Below are 16726 nucleotides of genomic sequence, written 5' to 3'. Positions count from 1 at the left end.
AACGTATATTTTTTTAAAGAGGAATTAATAAGCAACAAGATAACGTATAAACCAATAAAATCGAATGAATAGTTTTTGCATAAGATTGAATTTACTACAGTAAGGGTCAAATACTCGAATCATCTCCTATCAATATACACTCCGTGATACAACTGGTAGTTTTAACACACACATATAGGTTTCATTTAATTAAAAAGTACAGAAAGCTAAAAAGTGATGTGGTTTGTTGTACAACAACAATTGGTTATGTGTAACCTATTCAAAAAATAATTTCGTTCAAGATAATTCAATGTAATTCTATAAACGACAAACACACTTCGTGTGTTGTGTATGTTTATTTTTAAAAATGTACATAAGTGGTTTAAAAGCACAATTTTTACACATTTAAGAGGTAATCGCTCACATTTATGTCTAATTAATGATAATTTTATGCATTAGCAAAGATTTAACGAGAAAAACTGAAGTTTAAGTTGAACTCAATTTGCTATAGGAAAACGACGGTAGCCGTTTAGACGTAAGCGGGGTAGCTTACGTCTAATTATTTGGACTACCATACGGTTATATGGGCAGCGCTAATGCAGTAATGGGATACTTTGTCGAAAGAGTTGGCATGTTGGGCCTTAGTCAATATAAATTGCCGCCATAGAGTCTTTTTATGATTTTTGCTTTGGCAGACTCTTGGCGTCAATAGTCCACTCTATCTTTTTAATAGCGAAAGTTTTCCTTCTTTGTCTATATTGATGCGCAAGGAATTTGGTGTGCAACATTCAAGCCCCGATATCAGACAGTTAATTTCAACAGATTGCAATAATATTTACATACCTGTGTCGATAATTCATTTCTCGATAATGTTCCGTAAGAATTATGTAATGAATCTTTCAATTGTGCACGCCTGACCAATTTAAATCAACACACTACTCACATTTTCCATTCCAATCGCTGTGCCCACTGTATACCGCAGGTAGATTTTAATCGATAACGCAGCCTATTACACTGTACTGCCTTCTTCTGATTGGTTGATATTTAAATATTTCATAACATGACGAGAGGTCACTGATTGTATTGTGATTTAAGCAAAAGTTTAACTGAAACAAATTATGCCTTTTAACTTCAATTCGACGCTATTTGAGGTAAAAATGGACTTCTTAACTAAAACTTTATGAGTTGGTTATGTTATTTTGCAATTTTAAGCATATTGATATAATGGCATTGTATTCATTTTTCGTTATGGTTTTTACAGACCGGAGTTTCAGCGTTCAGATTTATTCTGAACGCGAATTATTTCAGCTAGTTGGGCCTTGGCTTGGGGTGTAAACATTTATGATTTAACGTAGATGCAAATTAATGTAGTCTATGTAATTGTGACAAATACAACTAATAATTTACCTAAATTTTATAGATTAATTTGCCTATGTGTATCACCCAAAGTGGTTGATACTATAATTATGATAAATTTCAACAAATCAAATCACAAGCAAACCTTTTTCAATCTGTCAAACCTGACGAACAATTTCCGTAAACAAATGAACCCAAGTATACAAACTAACGGAAAGAAAGGTTAACATACACATATTTTATGGATATTTGCAAAAATCCAACTCCCTGGTAGTGATGTCCCGAGTTGAGCTGCACGTACATATATACATTTTGTTTTGATAACATTTAATTAAAATCAATGTGAAACACTATATGTTTACGAATTCTTATGCTATTTTATTATATATGAAGAGGCCTGGTTAAAACGGGAATAGTACCTTTTTAATATATATATATATATATATATATATATATATATATATATATATATATATATATATATATATATATATATATATATATATATATATATATATATATATATATATATATATATATATATATATATATATATATAATACCTGCCAATAGTACCCGCAGGGGGGTTCCGGCAGTATTAAAAGATAGATAGATAATATATGACAAACAGTATATCCCTTTTCTCTTTATGATCGGCTCTCCGCATTGTATCGTGCCTTTGACGAAAACCTCTAAAAAATGCTGGACTGTGTTTTTGAAAACATGGGTGTAAAAGCCTCTGAATGCGTTTAAAAATTATTTAACGCTAGCTTTTTTGTTTGGAGTATGGGTGCTTCTTAGAATTTATAGTACTGTGAATATCGTCACAAAACCGCAAAGCACAATCAAGCCAAATGTTGAACTTTCCTTATTTTTGTATCCGCTATTTTCGGCTTGGCTTTCCGATATGATTATGGACCTACATTCCTTGAGATAATTGTATGCAGCGGGAACATTTGAATGCTTATAATTGAACAGGTTTCAGGAGGGCAAACTTACAACATTGGTTTAAAGTTTGCGAATATCTCCTACATTCGTTTGGATATTAAACTTTATTAATGTAAATACATAGCTGAAATATTTATTCTATATTCAGCCTTAGTCGACGCTATATATATACACGTAGCATTTTCATGTTTTTCAATTGACGGGTATGTTTCTTCATACCAATCTTTTGGGCGCGACTCGCCTGCCTTAGTTTTAACGGTATTTTGAGAAAATTATAAAATTATAAAATATAATGTGTATATTGAAATATGCTGTTTTCAATAAATAGGGAGAATGGTAAAAATAATCATATCGAGCTTATATCACCTATTATCATAGTTTAAACTTGTAACTGGCATTGTAACCGACTTTCGAACCCGTAAATGTTTTCTAGCTGGCGATTTAATAAAACTCACAATGAAAGGTTCGTTCTAAAATAGAGCGCGGCTGTGTAAAAGAAAAGCATTAATTGACTTATTTACATATATATTTTTTTGTTTATTGTGGTTGCACGACTTATTAAGACGTATTCATTATTTATGATAACTTCTCCAATACATTATATTCAATCTATAAAATGTTTCTATAATTTCCATAAGTTAAATTTGGTGACATTAATGGTGTATTTATTCGAAATGTATCATGCTATTCAGTAATGTACTATTTCCAGACTTATTAGACTGAATGGGCCGCGGGCTTAAACAGTATACGCTTATTTCATGGATGCACGGTGAACAGTCAAAACTGTTTCCCAAGGTATCAGGGATGACTTTGGTACTGTTGCCCGAGGCCGATAGGCCTGATACTGAGGGACAACAGTTTTGACTGTTCACCAAGCATCCATGAAATAAGTGTTTTATTACCTGATCAAATTTCCAACATAGAAATAACAGCAAACTAAATTTTTATTTACACACAACAATAATCGATAAAATAAATAATTTTGACTGTTTAACTGTAAAATGACGTCATTTTTTCGACGAAATGACGTCATTATTCCAGCGGGCAACAGTATATAAATATTACATGGCTGACAGGGTGACAGTAAATTTGTCAACTTGAGGAAATACTGTCAACCGAGGCGAAGCCAAGGTTGACAGTATTTTTCCGAAAGTTGACAAATTTACAGTCACCCTGTCAGACATGTAATATTTATTTTATTATACCGAATTAACTATTCAAACATGAACAATTTATATGAACCATGAACAATTTTAATATTCAATAATTGAATTTAATTTCAGCAATGAACAACCATTACTATGTTGAGTGGTTCAGATTTACGGGCAGAGCAAAATGAACTACGCTTTATTCGGCACCGACCTAGTAATCAATTTATCCCATCAATTTTCTTAGTCGTCAATTATTTCTTTAAAAATATATTACAGGACCAGCTTTCCGTATTTTATTTTCATCACTTGATTACGCAATTTATGACGTACTTGTGTGACGTCATTTCGGTGACGAAACATTTTGGGACAACAATATGGACGTGGTGGTTTTTTAAACAGTAAAATATTTGTTTAAAGCATTGAACGAATCCAAAACGTATTTCGGATTGTGTGTTTGTCATGCATAACACCTTAAGAACAGACACTGGAAGTGAATATCGTTGTAACTTTATTGTTGTTAGCATTGGATTAAAGTTGCCTTTGAGGTAAGCGTGTCGTTTATACTAAATTGATTTTCTTTTTGACTCCTGTCAAAGCTTAATTAATGGCATTAATCTATTCTACAGCACAGTTTCAGCTGCAATCGATATATTAATCATCCAAACACAACGGACATGCAAAACTGCGTACTGCGCATGCGCGAATGGGACAGTATAATTTTCGAACATTCCGCACGTGATTGCTAAGGCAGCGGGATACAGTATTTTTTTGTCAGTAAATTTTTTCCCGCTGGTGGCACGTGATTGCTATGGCAGCGGGATACAGTATATTTTGGACAGTAAATTTATTCCCGCTGGGTCTGACAGTATTTCTATGTCACGATGGCCTATGGGAGTTTAGCATTGTAAATAAAAGTGAGGTATAATAATTCAAACTGTTGACCGGTCAACAGTTCGATATTCACCGGTAACAGTGTAAAACATAGCAAATTTCTTTTTCGACGAGGAAATAGCAAAAAATATTTAATTATAATTTATATAATACATCATGTAATAATCTTAACTGACACCCTGTCGGAATTTATGAAACAGTTTTTTTTCTAAAAACGACATGTTTTCCGAGTATTTTCAGGTTTGCTCTATAGTAGGTATTTTTTTGTCAGTTACGCAAGTCGTAATAAAACAGTAGTTTTGGACCCGACTATGTCTCGGTGAGACAAAATAAATATATATATTTTTTTTTTGGGGGGGGGGGCACTGCAATTCAAACGTCACGTTGCAACTTTTATTTCCTCCACATAAACAATGCCGCCGACGACGCCGACGTGAACAAACACTACGTCGACAATGACGTCTGCGACAGTTATGGCAACGATGACAAATGCGAAGATGATACTACATTGACTTACTTTGTGACGATTACTATGTGACGATTACTATGTGACGTTCACAAATATGTCCATTGGGAAGGTTAGATAATTAACAACACCAATGATAAGTATAACAAACAAACGACAAAATTTCATGCAGGATCTACATACATGTGCGTAATAAAAACATGTGGTATAATTAACATAACATTGATTTTAACTGATACAAATAACACATAATTGAAATCAAAACTATATTCCGTTCACAATTGACTGTGGGGTTTCCTTTACCGTGATTACAGAATTAATTAATCAGTCTTAAATATTCACTCAAACTGAATGTATTTTATAATTTTTCAAAGTAACGCTTTAAGAAAAATTGAAAAAAATATTAATACAAAAAAATAAAAATAACCACGGAATAATAAAACCAACTTACTATACAATACCCTCTTAAATCGCACCCTCTTAAATCGCCCAAAAATTATATTTCGAGATTATCTGATACCACGATCAACTTGTTTCAGAGTTTTAATGTGTTCTTAGGGCTTTGGGCGCCGTAGCAATCGGACGTAAATACTGTTAAATTAAACCATGACTATGAAATCATTTTTGACCAATCATCAATATGGTATACCGGTAAGCCCCAGCATCATTTTCTAAATTTACCACTCACCAAAAATGGTGACTTCCGGGAACGCCATCACCATATTCGGAGACTGCTTGTACACCACAGAGTGATATGAAAAACACGTTTCTCTATCGAAACCCCAAAGATTTGCTAAACTTAAGATGTGACATTACATTCAAGATATACGAGCTTCCCCCCCCCCCCCCCAACATATCAAGCCTGGATGCTTAACACAAAGCGGTCTGGTCGAGACCCTGTCAGCACACCAAGCCCCGAAACGCCGTTATATCAACTTGCTGCTAGTCGGCAACATTGGTGCTAGTCTGCAACATGTAACGTTTGAATTGGTTCCCTCAAAATAAATCAATTGTGTAAGAAATGTCAAAAATTTGGTGTATGTGATGTCAAATATATTTATATTTGATTGTGAATTTTGTTTTCATCGAAGTTGATTTTTCGTTATAAACTGATTATTTTTCATTCACAATGATGTTTTTACTAATAAATATCATAGCCACACGCTAAGCACCTGTGGATCAAACGTGCACGTAAATGTATTGTGTATAACTAAAACATTGCGCATTTCATCGATAACGGTCACATTGAACCATGTTTGCTTCAGTTACTGTTCAAAATTGAAAGAAAAGTTGACTTACTGGCCTCTGACTTAATCGTTATTTGCCTCCATCTCATGAGTTGCTTTTGTACGAACATTTTTTTATTGTGTGTGTTTTTTTTAAATGTAACATGTTTTCCTAGAAATCACCAATTGTCCTCAACGCCGCTGGCAACTCGTTTTTGTATTTTGCTTCTACCCATCCAAGATAAAATTTGGGAAATGATTCGCTGTTTTTCTGAATTGGTTTTGTCCGTTCAATAACGTTTGAGTAAGTTACCCTCAACATTTATTCGTTGCTCATTCAGGGTCAACTCTTGTGTGTGAATTTGATACAACATTTTTGCATTAAATCTTGACCAGACCTGCATTTATTATATACAGTCATATAATGTTGGATATCATGGATATTATACTTAGTGGAACATAGTTGGTTAACTTAAAAACGTTTACTAACTGTTTTGCAGATTGATTTCAAATTAGGCGTTGCTTATTTTGCATCTTACATTAAAGTGGGGGAACTGTCATAATGTAAGCGCCATTTAGAAAGGGTAAAACTTTAGAAGTTGTGACAGACACTTCATTTTTAATTTAATCTTAACCATACAATCTTAAATTTAATACACATTAAAATGGAATACATAATACAACGAAGGAAATAGTGGGCTATGTTCTAATTTATTGCCTTTAAGGAAAGAAAATATGGAAAATAGACACTGCACTATTAGTATATAGTTAATTGTTCGTCTGGCCTTCTCCAAACTTGTAGCGCTTGTGTATAAATGTTATCAGGGTGCAGGATCACGTGACTTTTAGGGGTTCCACCTTTTAACTTTAAAGAGTTTTAACACAACGGTAAGTGTTGCTTTATTCAAATAACTTTTTAAAACAAATTTCAACTAGTGCGTAAAAGACAGATTTTTATGCTGCTTATGGCAATGTGAAATACATAAGAATTACGTTATTCAAAAAGCATGTGTTCTTGTTCAAAAATTCAATTTTTACTTCATTTCTTGTACACGGCTATGTTTCAAGCAACGTAAAATTTTGTCACCGATTTCAGACGTATTCAAGGATTTATTCTTCTACATTAAGATATCAGCACAAACTGCAAGAAAACCAGTCTTTTATGCACTATAGATTTTTTTGCAAATGTATTTTAATAACTTGAGATATTTGCAAAAATTAATTTCTTAACGGTGTGATAACATTCTGTCCAGCCCGTGTGTAAACCCCTGAAAACCCCGTTGATTCTGCACCCTGGTTATATTTCATATACAAACAGTAAAACTAGACTTGGTGTATCTACAAACAACATATTTTTCATCTCCTCTTGTCAGAAAAAAACGGATACGTTTTAATAATAAGATTTCATTGCATGTCATATTTGATCATATAATTTAAAAGTGGACGAATTTATTTGTTGTCTCATTCGACCGCGTTCACACTGGGTATGCAAGCCAACAAGGTTTAATGAGAATGAACATCTGCACCAAATCAGAGGCGAATCAGTTATTGTCCTGTTTAATCTTAAACTTATGAAAATAGACATCATTAAGAAGACATTCTTTATCTCCGTCTGTTTTCAACAAAACATAGGGCATATCGCGTGCAGTAAATTTATCAATGGTATGATTTTGCTAAATGAGCGAACATGCCTTTGTGTTCATCTTGTTTGATAATCTTAAGAAATATAAACCGTAGTATTCAACAATCTGACGTTATCTGCGTAATGAGAACTCATTCCGAAATGATACCCGGATCATGTCTTGGTTACTTATCACCAGTCAGTATTGCCCTCTTGTTTAAAAATGAATGTCTCATATTATGTAATTAACTCAAAACATTAATTATGTTGCTCATATATGTATGCGATAGGATTGAACTCATTGCGCAACCATATATAATCATCTCAATATATGTACACATTTTCACAGAACGATTCTTAAAGCGGTTTCGCTGCATCCAGGGAACGGCGTGATATTGATACTGTTTTTTTGTGTGTGAATGGAATAATAAAAAAAAGACATACAGATTTCGGCAAGCTTGATTTATTGCAAACAAATGGTATTTGATACATGGCAAATTAACACAATATCTTACTGAACAATCGTTCAGGCTTGTTTTGAACCTAGTGCGCCGTCACCCAAATCTTCAGTGCATACCAATCCGCCACATGGAACTATATCAAATTACTGTTAACAGAAATCAAACTAGAATTAACTCTTATACTACAAAGGATTGGCTTGATGTTTGTAATCTTTCACGTTTAGTTAACCTTTATTTTTGCCTTCATTTGCCAGTGACCGAAAGAGAGATACGAGGGAACACATTAATACATTTGCTCCATACTAACAGATAAATTAAAACTATGTGATGACATTTGTATCGCATTCTGATATGCACCGATATACTAGTAAATGGTTAAAAAAACAGCAAGACACAATAGGCAAACTAGTTTACCAAACATTTGCATCATACACACTACATATACTTGCTAGCACGATTGCCCTAAACATCCTCTCGCAATGTAACATTCATCTCACAATATACCACATACTATGTTTACGATTTTTTTTGCATATTGTATTTTATACATATATCATATATGAAATAAGATTGAAGGGACCTTTTTACAGATTTTGGCATGTATTGAAGTTTGTTATTAAATGCTTTATATTGATTAATGCGAACATTGGATCAGTAAAAAAAAACAAGAATAAAATTAAAGAAAGAAAAAAAGTAACCCTCAACTCGGATCGAACCACTGACCCCTGGAGTAAAAGTCTATCACTTAGACCACTCGACCTTCCGTGCTCATACATTTAGTGCCGTATTAAATAATTTATATAACCAATCCTCACAAAATACAACGACAACACCAGAACTCTCCAAAGTTTTCAATCGTTTCGCGTTGCAACGCTTTATAATTTCCTGGTTTTTAAATCGTCAAAAGATAATTTATAGCATGGTAAATGTTCAGTATTACCGTTTTCTCACAAATATCAGAACTACAACGAAAATATGCGAATCTGAAACACATTTTTAATTTTATCAATTTAACAAAACGTGAAAAGGCCCCTTTAAAATGACACGGCTAACTAAGCAAACAATTTACACAATAGTTCAAAGCGTTAATCAATGAAGCGTCAATCAGGTTTTAGTTCAAATACAAAACTAAACAACCTATATATATGTTTTGTATAAGCAATGTCTTTTAACAAGCATATTTGTATGTCATAAATTACATTATTTTAATGGGATATAACAGAACAAGCAATGGCAATCATGTGAAAATTCGCTTACAAAGTGGCATTTGCAATAGCACAACTTTAAAAACAGAAATATTTAACAACAAACAATAAGAAAATAAAAGTTTTGTCGACAGGCTACATAGGGCTTCTTATTCTTTAACAAACGTTATACGGGAGGCGGAAAACGACAACGGGGGAGGCATGGTATGGTATTGCGCAAGGGGGGGGGGGTTAGAGGGTTAGGGTTAGTGTTAGGGGTCGGGTTAGGGTTTGGGTTAGCCTAAACCCAACCCTAACCCTAACCCGACCCCGAACCCTAACCCTTACCCTTACCCTTTTTTGGGGTTAGCACCCCTGACCATGCCTCGACCGTTGTAGTTTTCCGCCACCCACGTTATACAGTATCTTTTTGGCAATATCCGAAAACATTTTGTTTTAACAAAGCGCAATATTACAGCCTAATACGCAATGTTTGTGCTGTAAGTAGTTAAATGACGTTTTGTATACTCGCCGAATAAATCATGCGTATTAAAATAGTAATAGTGTACGGAAAACCAAAATAAATACATAAATAAATAAAATACAACAATAGCTTACATACTTATTATACAAGGGTGGGGCAAATTCTAAGTATATGGCGTGTGAAGGTGATGCGTTATTAAAACAAACTACAGATTTAGTTAAACAAAACAAGTACATGTTTATTTCACCGTATTTATATCATGTCAAGTTCATAAAATGCTCAAATATCTGCCATAAGATTATTTGTTTTTTTTTCACTGGTGATATAAATGATATTTAACAATGCTTATTGTGATTAAAGCTTTGCGGTAAAAACATGGGCCTTTATTTCCGTTAAAATATTATATTACCTACCAAAATAATTCCATGCACGTTTAAATATATTTTTCCCCTTAGCCCTTTTTCTTATTACTTTCACACACGAAGTAGCTTGTTGTCTGAAATGATCAACGTTGTCTACGATTTGTGCACGCTTCCTCAGCATTTGCAATGTTTTCACCCGTTCAAACCAACCATTTCTTTTCACCATCTTCTCATTTTCGATAAGCAAGTCTATGTGTTCTGTAATAGTAAGCGGATTGGGTCTGAGCGCTATTACGGCAAGTCGGGTGTTACATTCGTTGACGGTTTCCATCATGTCATCGACCAAATCTACCACACCATTTAGCTCTTTATCCATTTGCGTAATAAGCTGCTCTTGACTTAATAGTTGCCCTGTTGCCTTTTCGTATTTCTTTTTCATTTCAGCATACGTTTTTTCTTCATCGACAACGATAAACTCAAATATATATGGCGTGTTCGCGTGTTTATCCCAAAAGCAATTGTCAGGACAAATCCTGCAGTTCCCGCTTTTCTTATCCATTGCCCAACATTTTCGCTTTTCTTCGTTATTTGGAATTTGACAATTCTCGTGGCAGGTCATGTTACATTGTATGCAATTTGTGACATGCTGACCCGCTGGAAGATCTTTTTTTAACTGTTTAGTGGTCTGCACTGTGTATTTAAAGTCCTTATTGTCAGCAATAATCGCTTTATTTTCTTCAAAACACTGTATCTCAGATTTCAGTGCATTTATTTTTGTAAGACCGGCATCCAGCAACGGCTCAAGATTCCTAACAGTTGCTTCCAACCTGAACCGTTCATTTAAAACATTACTGGTTAACTGTAAACTTTTTGAATGTAAACTGTCTAAGTGATGAAAAAAATTTTGGAAGCTTTTTAAACCCATGTCCCAGAACATGGGAGTCAAACTGGATTGGTCCAACTCTGAGTTTCTTGCAAACAAAGCCGAATTATTGAAGGTGAAATATTTGCCAAAGGGTAGTTTCGACTCTTTCAGTGCTGCAATAACAGGTGGTTCCTGGCCGTCGGCGAATGTAATCAGCGAACATATATTTTCCTCAATGTCTCTACCAAATAAAGACATAATCGATTGAAATATATAGCTTTGTGTCGGTGTCAATCTTGCATCAGGAGCTTTAATTAAAAAGCATACAGCATCTATAATTGCAACTCCTTGAGGTGGCTGCACTGAAAACAGCTCGCGGATTTGTTCTATGATTTCCTGATCTCTCTGGAACCCACGAGTGTCGCCAAATCCTGGCGTATCAATGATATTAATGGCGTATTTGAGTCTACCGCCGTCTTGCGGATACATGGTATAGCTAGTAATCCATTCCGTCTGTGAAATAGCCTGAAAAGTTACACAACAATTTAATATGTCCTGGAAAAATCATTTGCTTCAAATTAAACGTTTATACATGACATGCTTTACATCTAGATACAATTCATACATATTGAGGAAGAAATATTTCATTTGTACCATGCATTTATATCACAACATCTTAGACGCTTAATTTAATGCAGTAATTAGTGATGGTGTTATGGTCTTCATTTGACAGTTAATACATGAAAATTATAGTATATTTGTTTATATTTAACTCATGCATTATGTGTTATTTTCTCATATTAATTATTCTTCGCTTTTTATATGTTGATAAGTGCATGTTTAAAAGAATAATACAAGAACAATCATATCATATAGCTACTATAATTTGAATAAAAATAACATCTTTTGCAAGCAGAGGTTGTTCGGGGGGTGTCGATTAAATGTATGTTTAGAACTTATATATGTTCTTTGACTGAAAATAAAACATTTGAAAATGTCGCGAAAGAAAAGGATGTTTTCTACCTGATTTACCAATTTCTGTCTTTCCTCGTCCTCTAGATTAACCATGGTGAATCGAAATGGGTCATTCCAATTGACGCCCATTATGAAGTTTGCCATTCCATCAACAAGGGTACTTTTCCCTGTCCCAGTTTCACCGATAAGCAAAATAGTCTTCTCGCAATATTTGCTAGTTCTAGAAGAACCTAAATGTTAAAAAAACACGTACACATGTATAAGTTGTTTTGTTTGATGTATAAGAAATCGGCTCAAAATAGTTCGGTATAAATAACGTTTTACTTACCGATTTCAAATTTCCGGGTCTTTCCGTTATTATTCCTTGCAGATCTTATTTCGTTCAAAGGTACTGAATAAGAAACGGGTAATCTATCTTTATCACCACATACGGTTGAAAACTCAACCATCCGTGATGCTGGTGAACTTGGTGTTGTTACTACGTCACTTTCTTCGCTATAATTGCTTTCGAAATCACAATATATTGCCCGAATGCGAAATACTAAGCTCGATTTGGACTTTAAGTTTTTCAGTACATATGAATTCTCTTCAATATTATCGTGACATATTTTCCACCTAGACTCGTTGCATTCTCTGCATCCAATTTGAAAATAATCTCCCTTTTTGAATCTTCCAGGCTTTGTCCAAGAAAGAGTTACTGTATCAGAACCTATGTTACTTGCAACGGGGCGACCGGGTGTGTTCTGCAAAACAATACGATCCACCAATTACCATTTATCAATAAAATAATCGCTGGGGATCTATCAAATAAACACTATATCGTGGCAATAACAATATTACTATAAACATAACACATAAACAGGTCACTACATGTATTAATTTCGTAACACAATTCAACATACCATCTCAATAGAATCAGATGAGCTGTCCATAATTATGCGTTGACGATGATCAATTTTCTGCAGTAAATGGTTACTAAATTTTTTGTGCACATTGTGGTAGTTCCCACAATTCTCGCAAAACAATTCATGTTCACATTCTGAACAAACGAATACCGCGGGGTTCAATTTTCCATGCCCTTTGCATAGTTCACAAAAGAACTTTTGCGCCCCGGCGACTTCTCCACTCGAAGGATTTTCTACTACTTCTGCGTACAGGCGTAAATCTTGCAGGTAATGGTCTCGTGTTGATTTACGCGAATTGTGATATTTACCACATGGTCCACACAGTAATTCGTTATCACAGTCAACACAAAAGACCGTTGCTAAAGTGTTAATCTCCTGAGCTTTGCATGGCTCACATACCAATTTTTGTTCTTCAGCGTTTTTAGCAACAGCCACTTTCAAGTACATGATAATGTCTTGCAAACCATGTCCAAGAGTTGCTTTCCGTGAACTGTGATACCGGCCACATGATTCACACAGACATTCATTATCACATTCAGCACAAAATACAGACGCTGGAGTTACTTTACCTTGGGCTTGACATGGCTCGCAATTAATCTTCTGTTTTGTTATGCCATCATTCACATTTACCGCAATCATGTTGATTCTTTTCAATGTATGGCCTTCTGTTAATTTTTGTAAACTATGATGTTTCCCGCAGGCTTCACAAAGTAGCTCATTTTCACATTCAGTGCAAAAGAAAGATGCGATACGGTCTTTGTCATGAGCTTTACATCGTCGACAGAACTTATATTGGCTATTAAGTAATTTAAAAATCGTTCCTTCCGCAAACTTGCTGATAGCGTGCAACGTGTGTAATCGAGTGGCTTTCTGTGAATTGTGATTTTTTCCACATGTTTCGCAAAGATATTCATTACCACAATCTTTGCAAAAGAAAAATGCAGGATTTGTCCTTTCTTGTGCTTGGCATGGCTCGCATAGAATCTGTTTCTTTTCCGTAGCATTTGTATTTGTCAAACATTTGCTTATGTCTTGTAAATGGTGTCCTCGAGTAAATTTCTGTGAACTGTGAAATTTTCCGCAAGGTTTGCAGAACAGTTCATTGTCACATTCAATGCAGAGGAAAGAAGCGATACTGTCTTTTTCTTGTGCTTTACATGGATCGCAAAACAACAATTTTGTATCGGTGGTATAATCAGGTTCGGTTTCCCCGTAGTTGCTTACATCTTGCAAAATATGTTTTTTAGTTGACTTTTGAAATGTATGATATTTCCCACATGGTTCACAAAGCAGCTCGTTATCGCACTGTTTGCAGAAGAAAACCGCTGGACTTCTAGTATCTTGTGCTTTGCATGGCTCGCAAAACAATTTTTGTTGTTCACTTATACTAGCTATTGCAGATACAGTGTATTTGCTGATATCGTGCAATTTATGATCTCGCGTGAACTTCTGAGATCTGTGGTGTTTTTCACATGTCTCGCAAAGACATTCACTATCGCAATCCTCACAAAATACGGACGCTCGATTTTTCTTCTCTTGTGCTTGACATGGTTCACAGAACATAGTTACCTGTTTGGTTTGATGAAAATTCGATTCTTGAACGTTGCTGCTTATGGATTGCAACCGATGATCTCGAGTTGATTTTTGATAAGCGTGCTGATTTCCGCATTCCTCACACAACAATTCATGTTCGCATTCTTTACAGAAAAAGAACGCTGGACTCGACTTCCTTAGGGATTCACATGGCTCACACATTTGTAATTTGTCGGTCGATTGATTTATATAGTGATTTATATCTTTCAGCACATGTTGTTTAGTTGATTTCTGAATCTTATGATGTTTTTCACACGTCTCGCAAAGGCATTCATTGTCACACTCTTCACAGTAAACACGGGCAATGACGGTTTTTTGTTGTGCTCTACATGGTTCACACCATAATATATGAACGCCAACGTTGTTTTCAGTTGGTGCAACTTGGTTCGGCCTCAAAACATTTACTCTTTTAACATGTTCTGGATAAGAACCATTTTGATTCAAAGCATGATGCTGCGTTGCATTTTCTTCCAAAGTTTCAACACATATTTGCTTGTTGTGTTGGCTGTGTCGTGTATTTTCTTCGTGACAATTTACTTTGGTTTCATCCAATTTCCCAGCAGCGAATTGTGCACCAGTCAAACATCTCTCGGGGGCAATCGTATTACCATCAAATGATTGACGGACATTGCACTCTTCCTTTAAAATATGACTGTGTTTGGACGACGGATCTTCCACAAACTGCGGTTCAACACACTGGGAACATGTATAGTCGCCCAAACACAATGATGCAGCTTCTGGCAACACGCTAGAGAAGTTCTTGCACAATGAGCATTGCCTTGTCCTTTCTTCTGTCTCTCTTATCGTTTCATTGACCTTATCATTTTGCGACGCAGAAACTATACTTTCTGTTCCCGTATCCGACTTTTCGATAACGATGCCGATATTGTTTTGTAATACCTCTTGGAATATTTTTGATGCGTTATTTCCGCTGTTTACCTCGGCGTCCATTTTTGTTCACACTTGCGAAGTAAATAATAAATATTTAATTCAAAACGTCTGAGTAACTGTTTTATTCGGAACCAATGAATGATTTAATGTGTACGTCCTTGTTAATCTTAAAAACTACGTTTGAACCGTACCTCATGAATTATTTTTTGTATTTTTATTTTGATAAATGCTACTGAATTGTTTATTCCTTATTTCTCATGCATCTTAGTCTTATGTTTTTTACCTGATCAAAATCTATAGTCATTAATATACGCGCAATACTAATTTAAAAATAAACAAAAACACATTCATCGATTCCGTTTATATTAAGACCTTTAAGATTCAAACTTAATCAAATAAATACAATTCAATAATAAAAATAAAACTATAAATTTACGAAACAATGTAATAGTACTAACTTTAATATGTTATATCTGAGTAAAAGAACTTTACCTTCAACTAGACATTCCTTCAATCGTTTAGACCACTTTGACAAAAAGAGTTCTATATCAGTCGTCATGCACATTCCGAGTGATCAGCGATTGCGCAACGAGTAAGGTGACCTTGAGCCCAATATTGATTTTAAAGGTGTATATTAACTTGAACAGGGTGTTTCATATATCGTGTTTTGCAGCTTTCTGAAAATTAAAACTGGAGAGTTTTTGAAACGTGGATAGTAAATAACACAATATTCTTAGAATAACAATGAATTAAAACATGTTTATGACGTGTTTATTTTAACAGTTATACTAAATGTATGGACCTATTGTATATGCACTAATATTAATCTTATAAATTTAATGGTACATATAAAATTGTAGGATGTATTATTTTTCTCTTAAATGATAAACTATTGTCTTTTTTAGCCTTCTAATGTAAACATTGAAAATACAAATATCTTTAAACATAGACAATTCTGAATCAGAAAAATAGAGACAGTTTTTAAATACAATCAATGGTCTGTATATTATTCGTTTTATGTAAGAAATTTATATTTAAACTACGTGTTATTATGCAGTAGCTTTAAATAATTGATTGAAATAACGCCTCGTTTAAAGACAAACTTCATTGATGATTTTAAAAAAATGTGCAAATGTATTTTCTGAAAAAGATACGATAGTATAGACTCTTTTCATAAATAAATCAAACAGATTAAGAACCCACCATTGCTATTTTCTGAAAATTCCGGCTTCTCGCCAAGTCTTATTGATTACAGGTCTGGATGATAATAGTAAAACCCAAAGCGATAAAACTATGAAATGTACACGGTGGTTAAGGCAGAATACACTCAAATATTAGAATGTTCAATCAAATCAAAGTCCAATGTTT

At 34.3% G+C, this 16726-nt stretch overlaps 2 protein-coding genes across 6 annotated transcripts in view; both read right to left on the bottom strand.

Annotated features, from left to right (window-relative positions):
- Positions 1 to 1563, bottom strand: part of LOC127846403 (AKT-interacting protein-like) — a 48469-nt gene extending 46906 nt beyond the window's left edge. For 2 of the 3 annotated variants that reach the window (XM_052377627.1, XM_052377620.1), the window contains exon 1: positions 1481 to 1563. The gene's annotated coding sequence lies outside the window, so the exon portion shown is untranslated. Of the gene's footprint in view, positions 1 to 922; positions 1059 to 1480 lie in introns of those variants that run through there. The other variant, XM_052377624.1, reaches the window with a different exon arrangement.
- Positions 1564 to 8081: 6518 nt separating this feature from the next.
- Positions 8082 to 15938, bottom strand: LOC127846397 (uncharacterized). 3 transcript variants are annotated; one of them, XM_052377609.1, is made up of 5 exons: positions 15851 to 15938; positions 12872 to 15429; positions 12298 to 12712; positions 12018 to 12199; positions 8082 to 11519 (listed from the first exon to the last, which is right to left on the bottom strand). In XM_052377609.1, exons 2-5 carry the CDS (start codon positions 15416 to 15418, stop codon positions 10173 to 10175), a joined length of 4491 nt encoding a protein of 1496 aa, XP_052233569.1. In that variant the 5' UTR covers positions 15419 to 15429; positions 15851 to 15938; the 3' UTR covers positions 8082 to 10172. The 3 variants fall into 3 exon arrangements, with proteins under 3 accessions (XP_052233569.1, XP_052233570.1, XP_052233571.1); XM_052377610.1 differs by having other exon boundaries at positions 12027 to 12199; XM_052377611.1 differs by lacking the exon at positions 12872 to 15429 and having other exon boundaries at positions 15851 to 15919.
- Between the last annotated feature and the right edge of the window lie 788 nt (positions 15939 to 16726).

Source organism: Dreissena polymorpha, chromosome 9 (genome assembly GCF_020536995.1).
Source record: "Dreissena polymorpha isolate Duluth1 chromosome 9, UMN_Dpol_1.0, whole genome shotgun sequence".
Taxonomy (NCBI): Eukaryota; Metazoa; Mollusca; class Bivalvia; order Myida; family Dreissenidae; genus Dreissena; species Dreissena polymorpha.
This window is presented reverse-complemented; position numbering and strand designations above follow the sequence as displayed.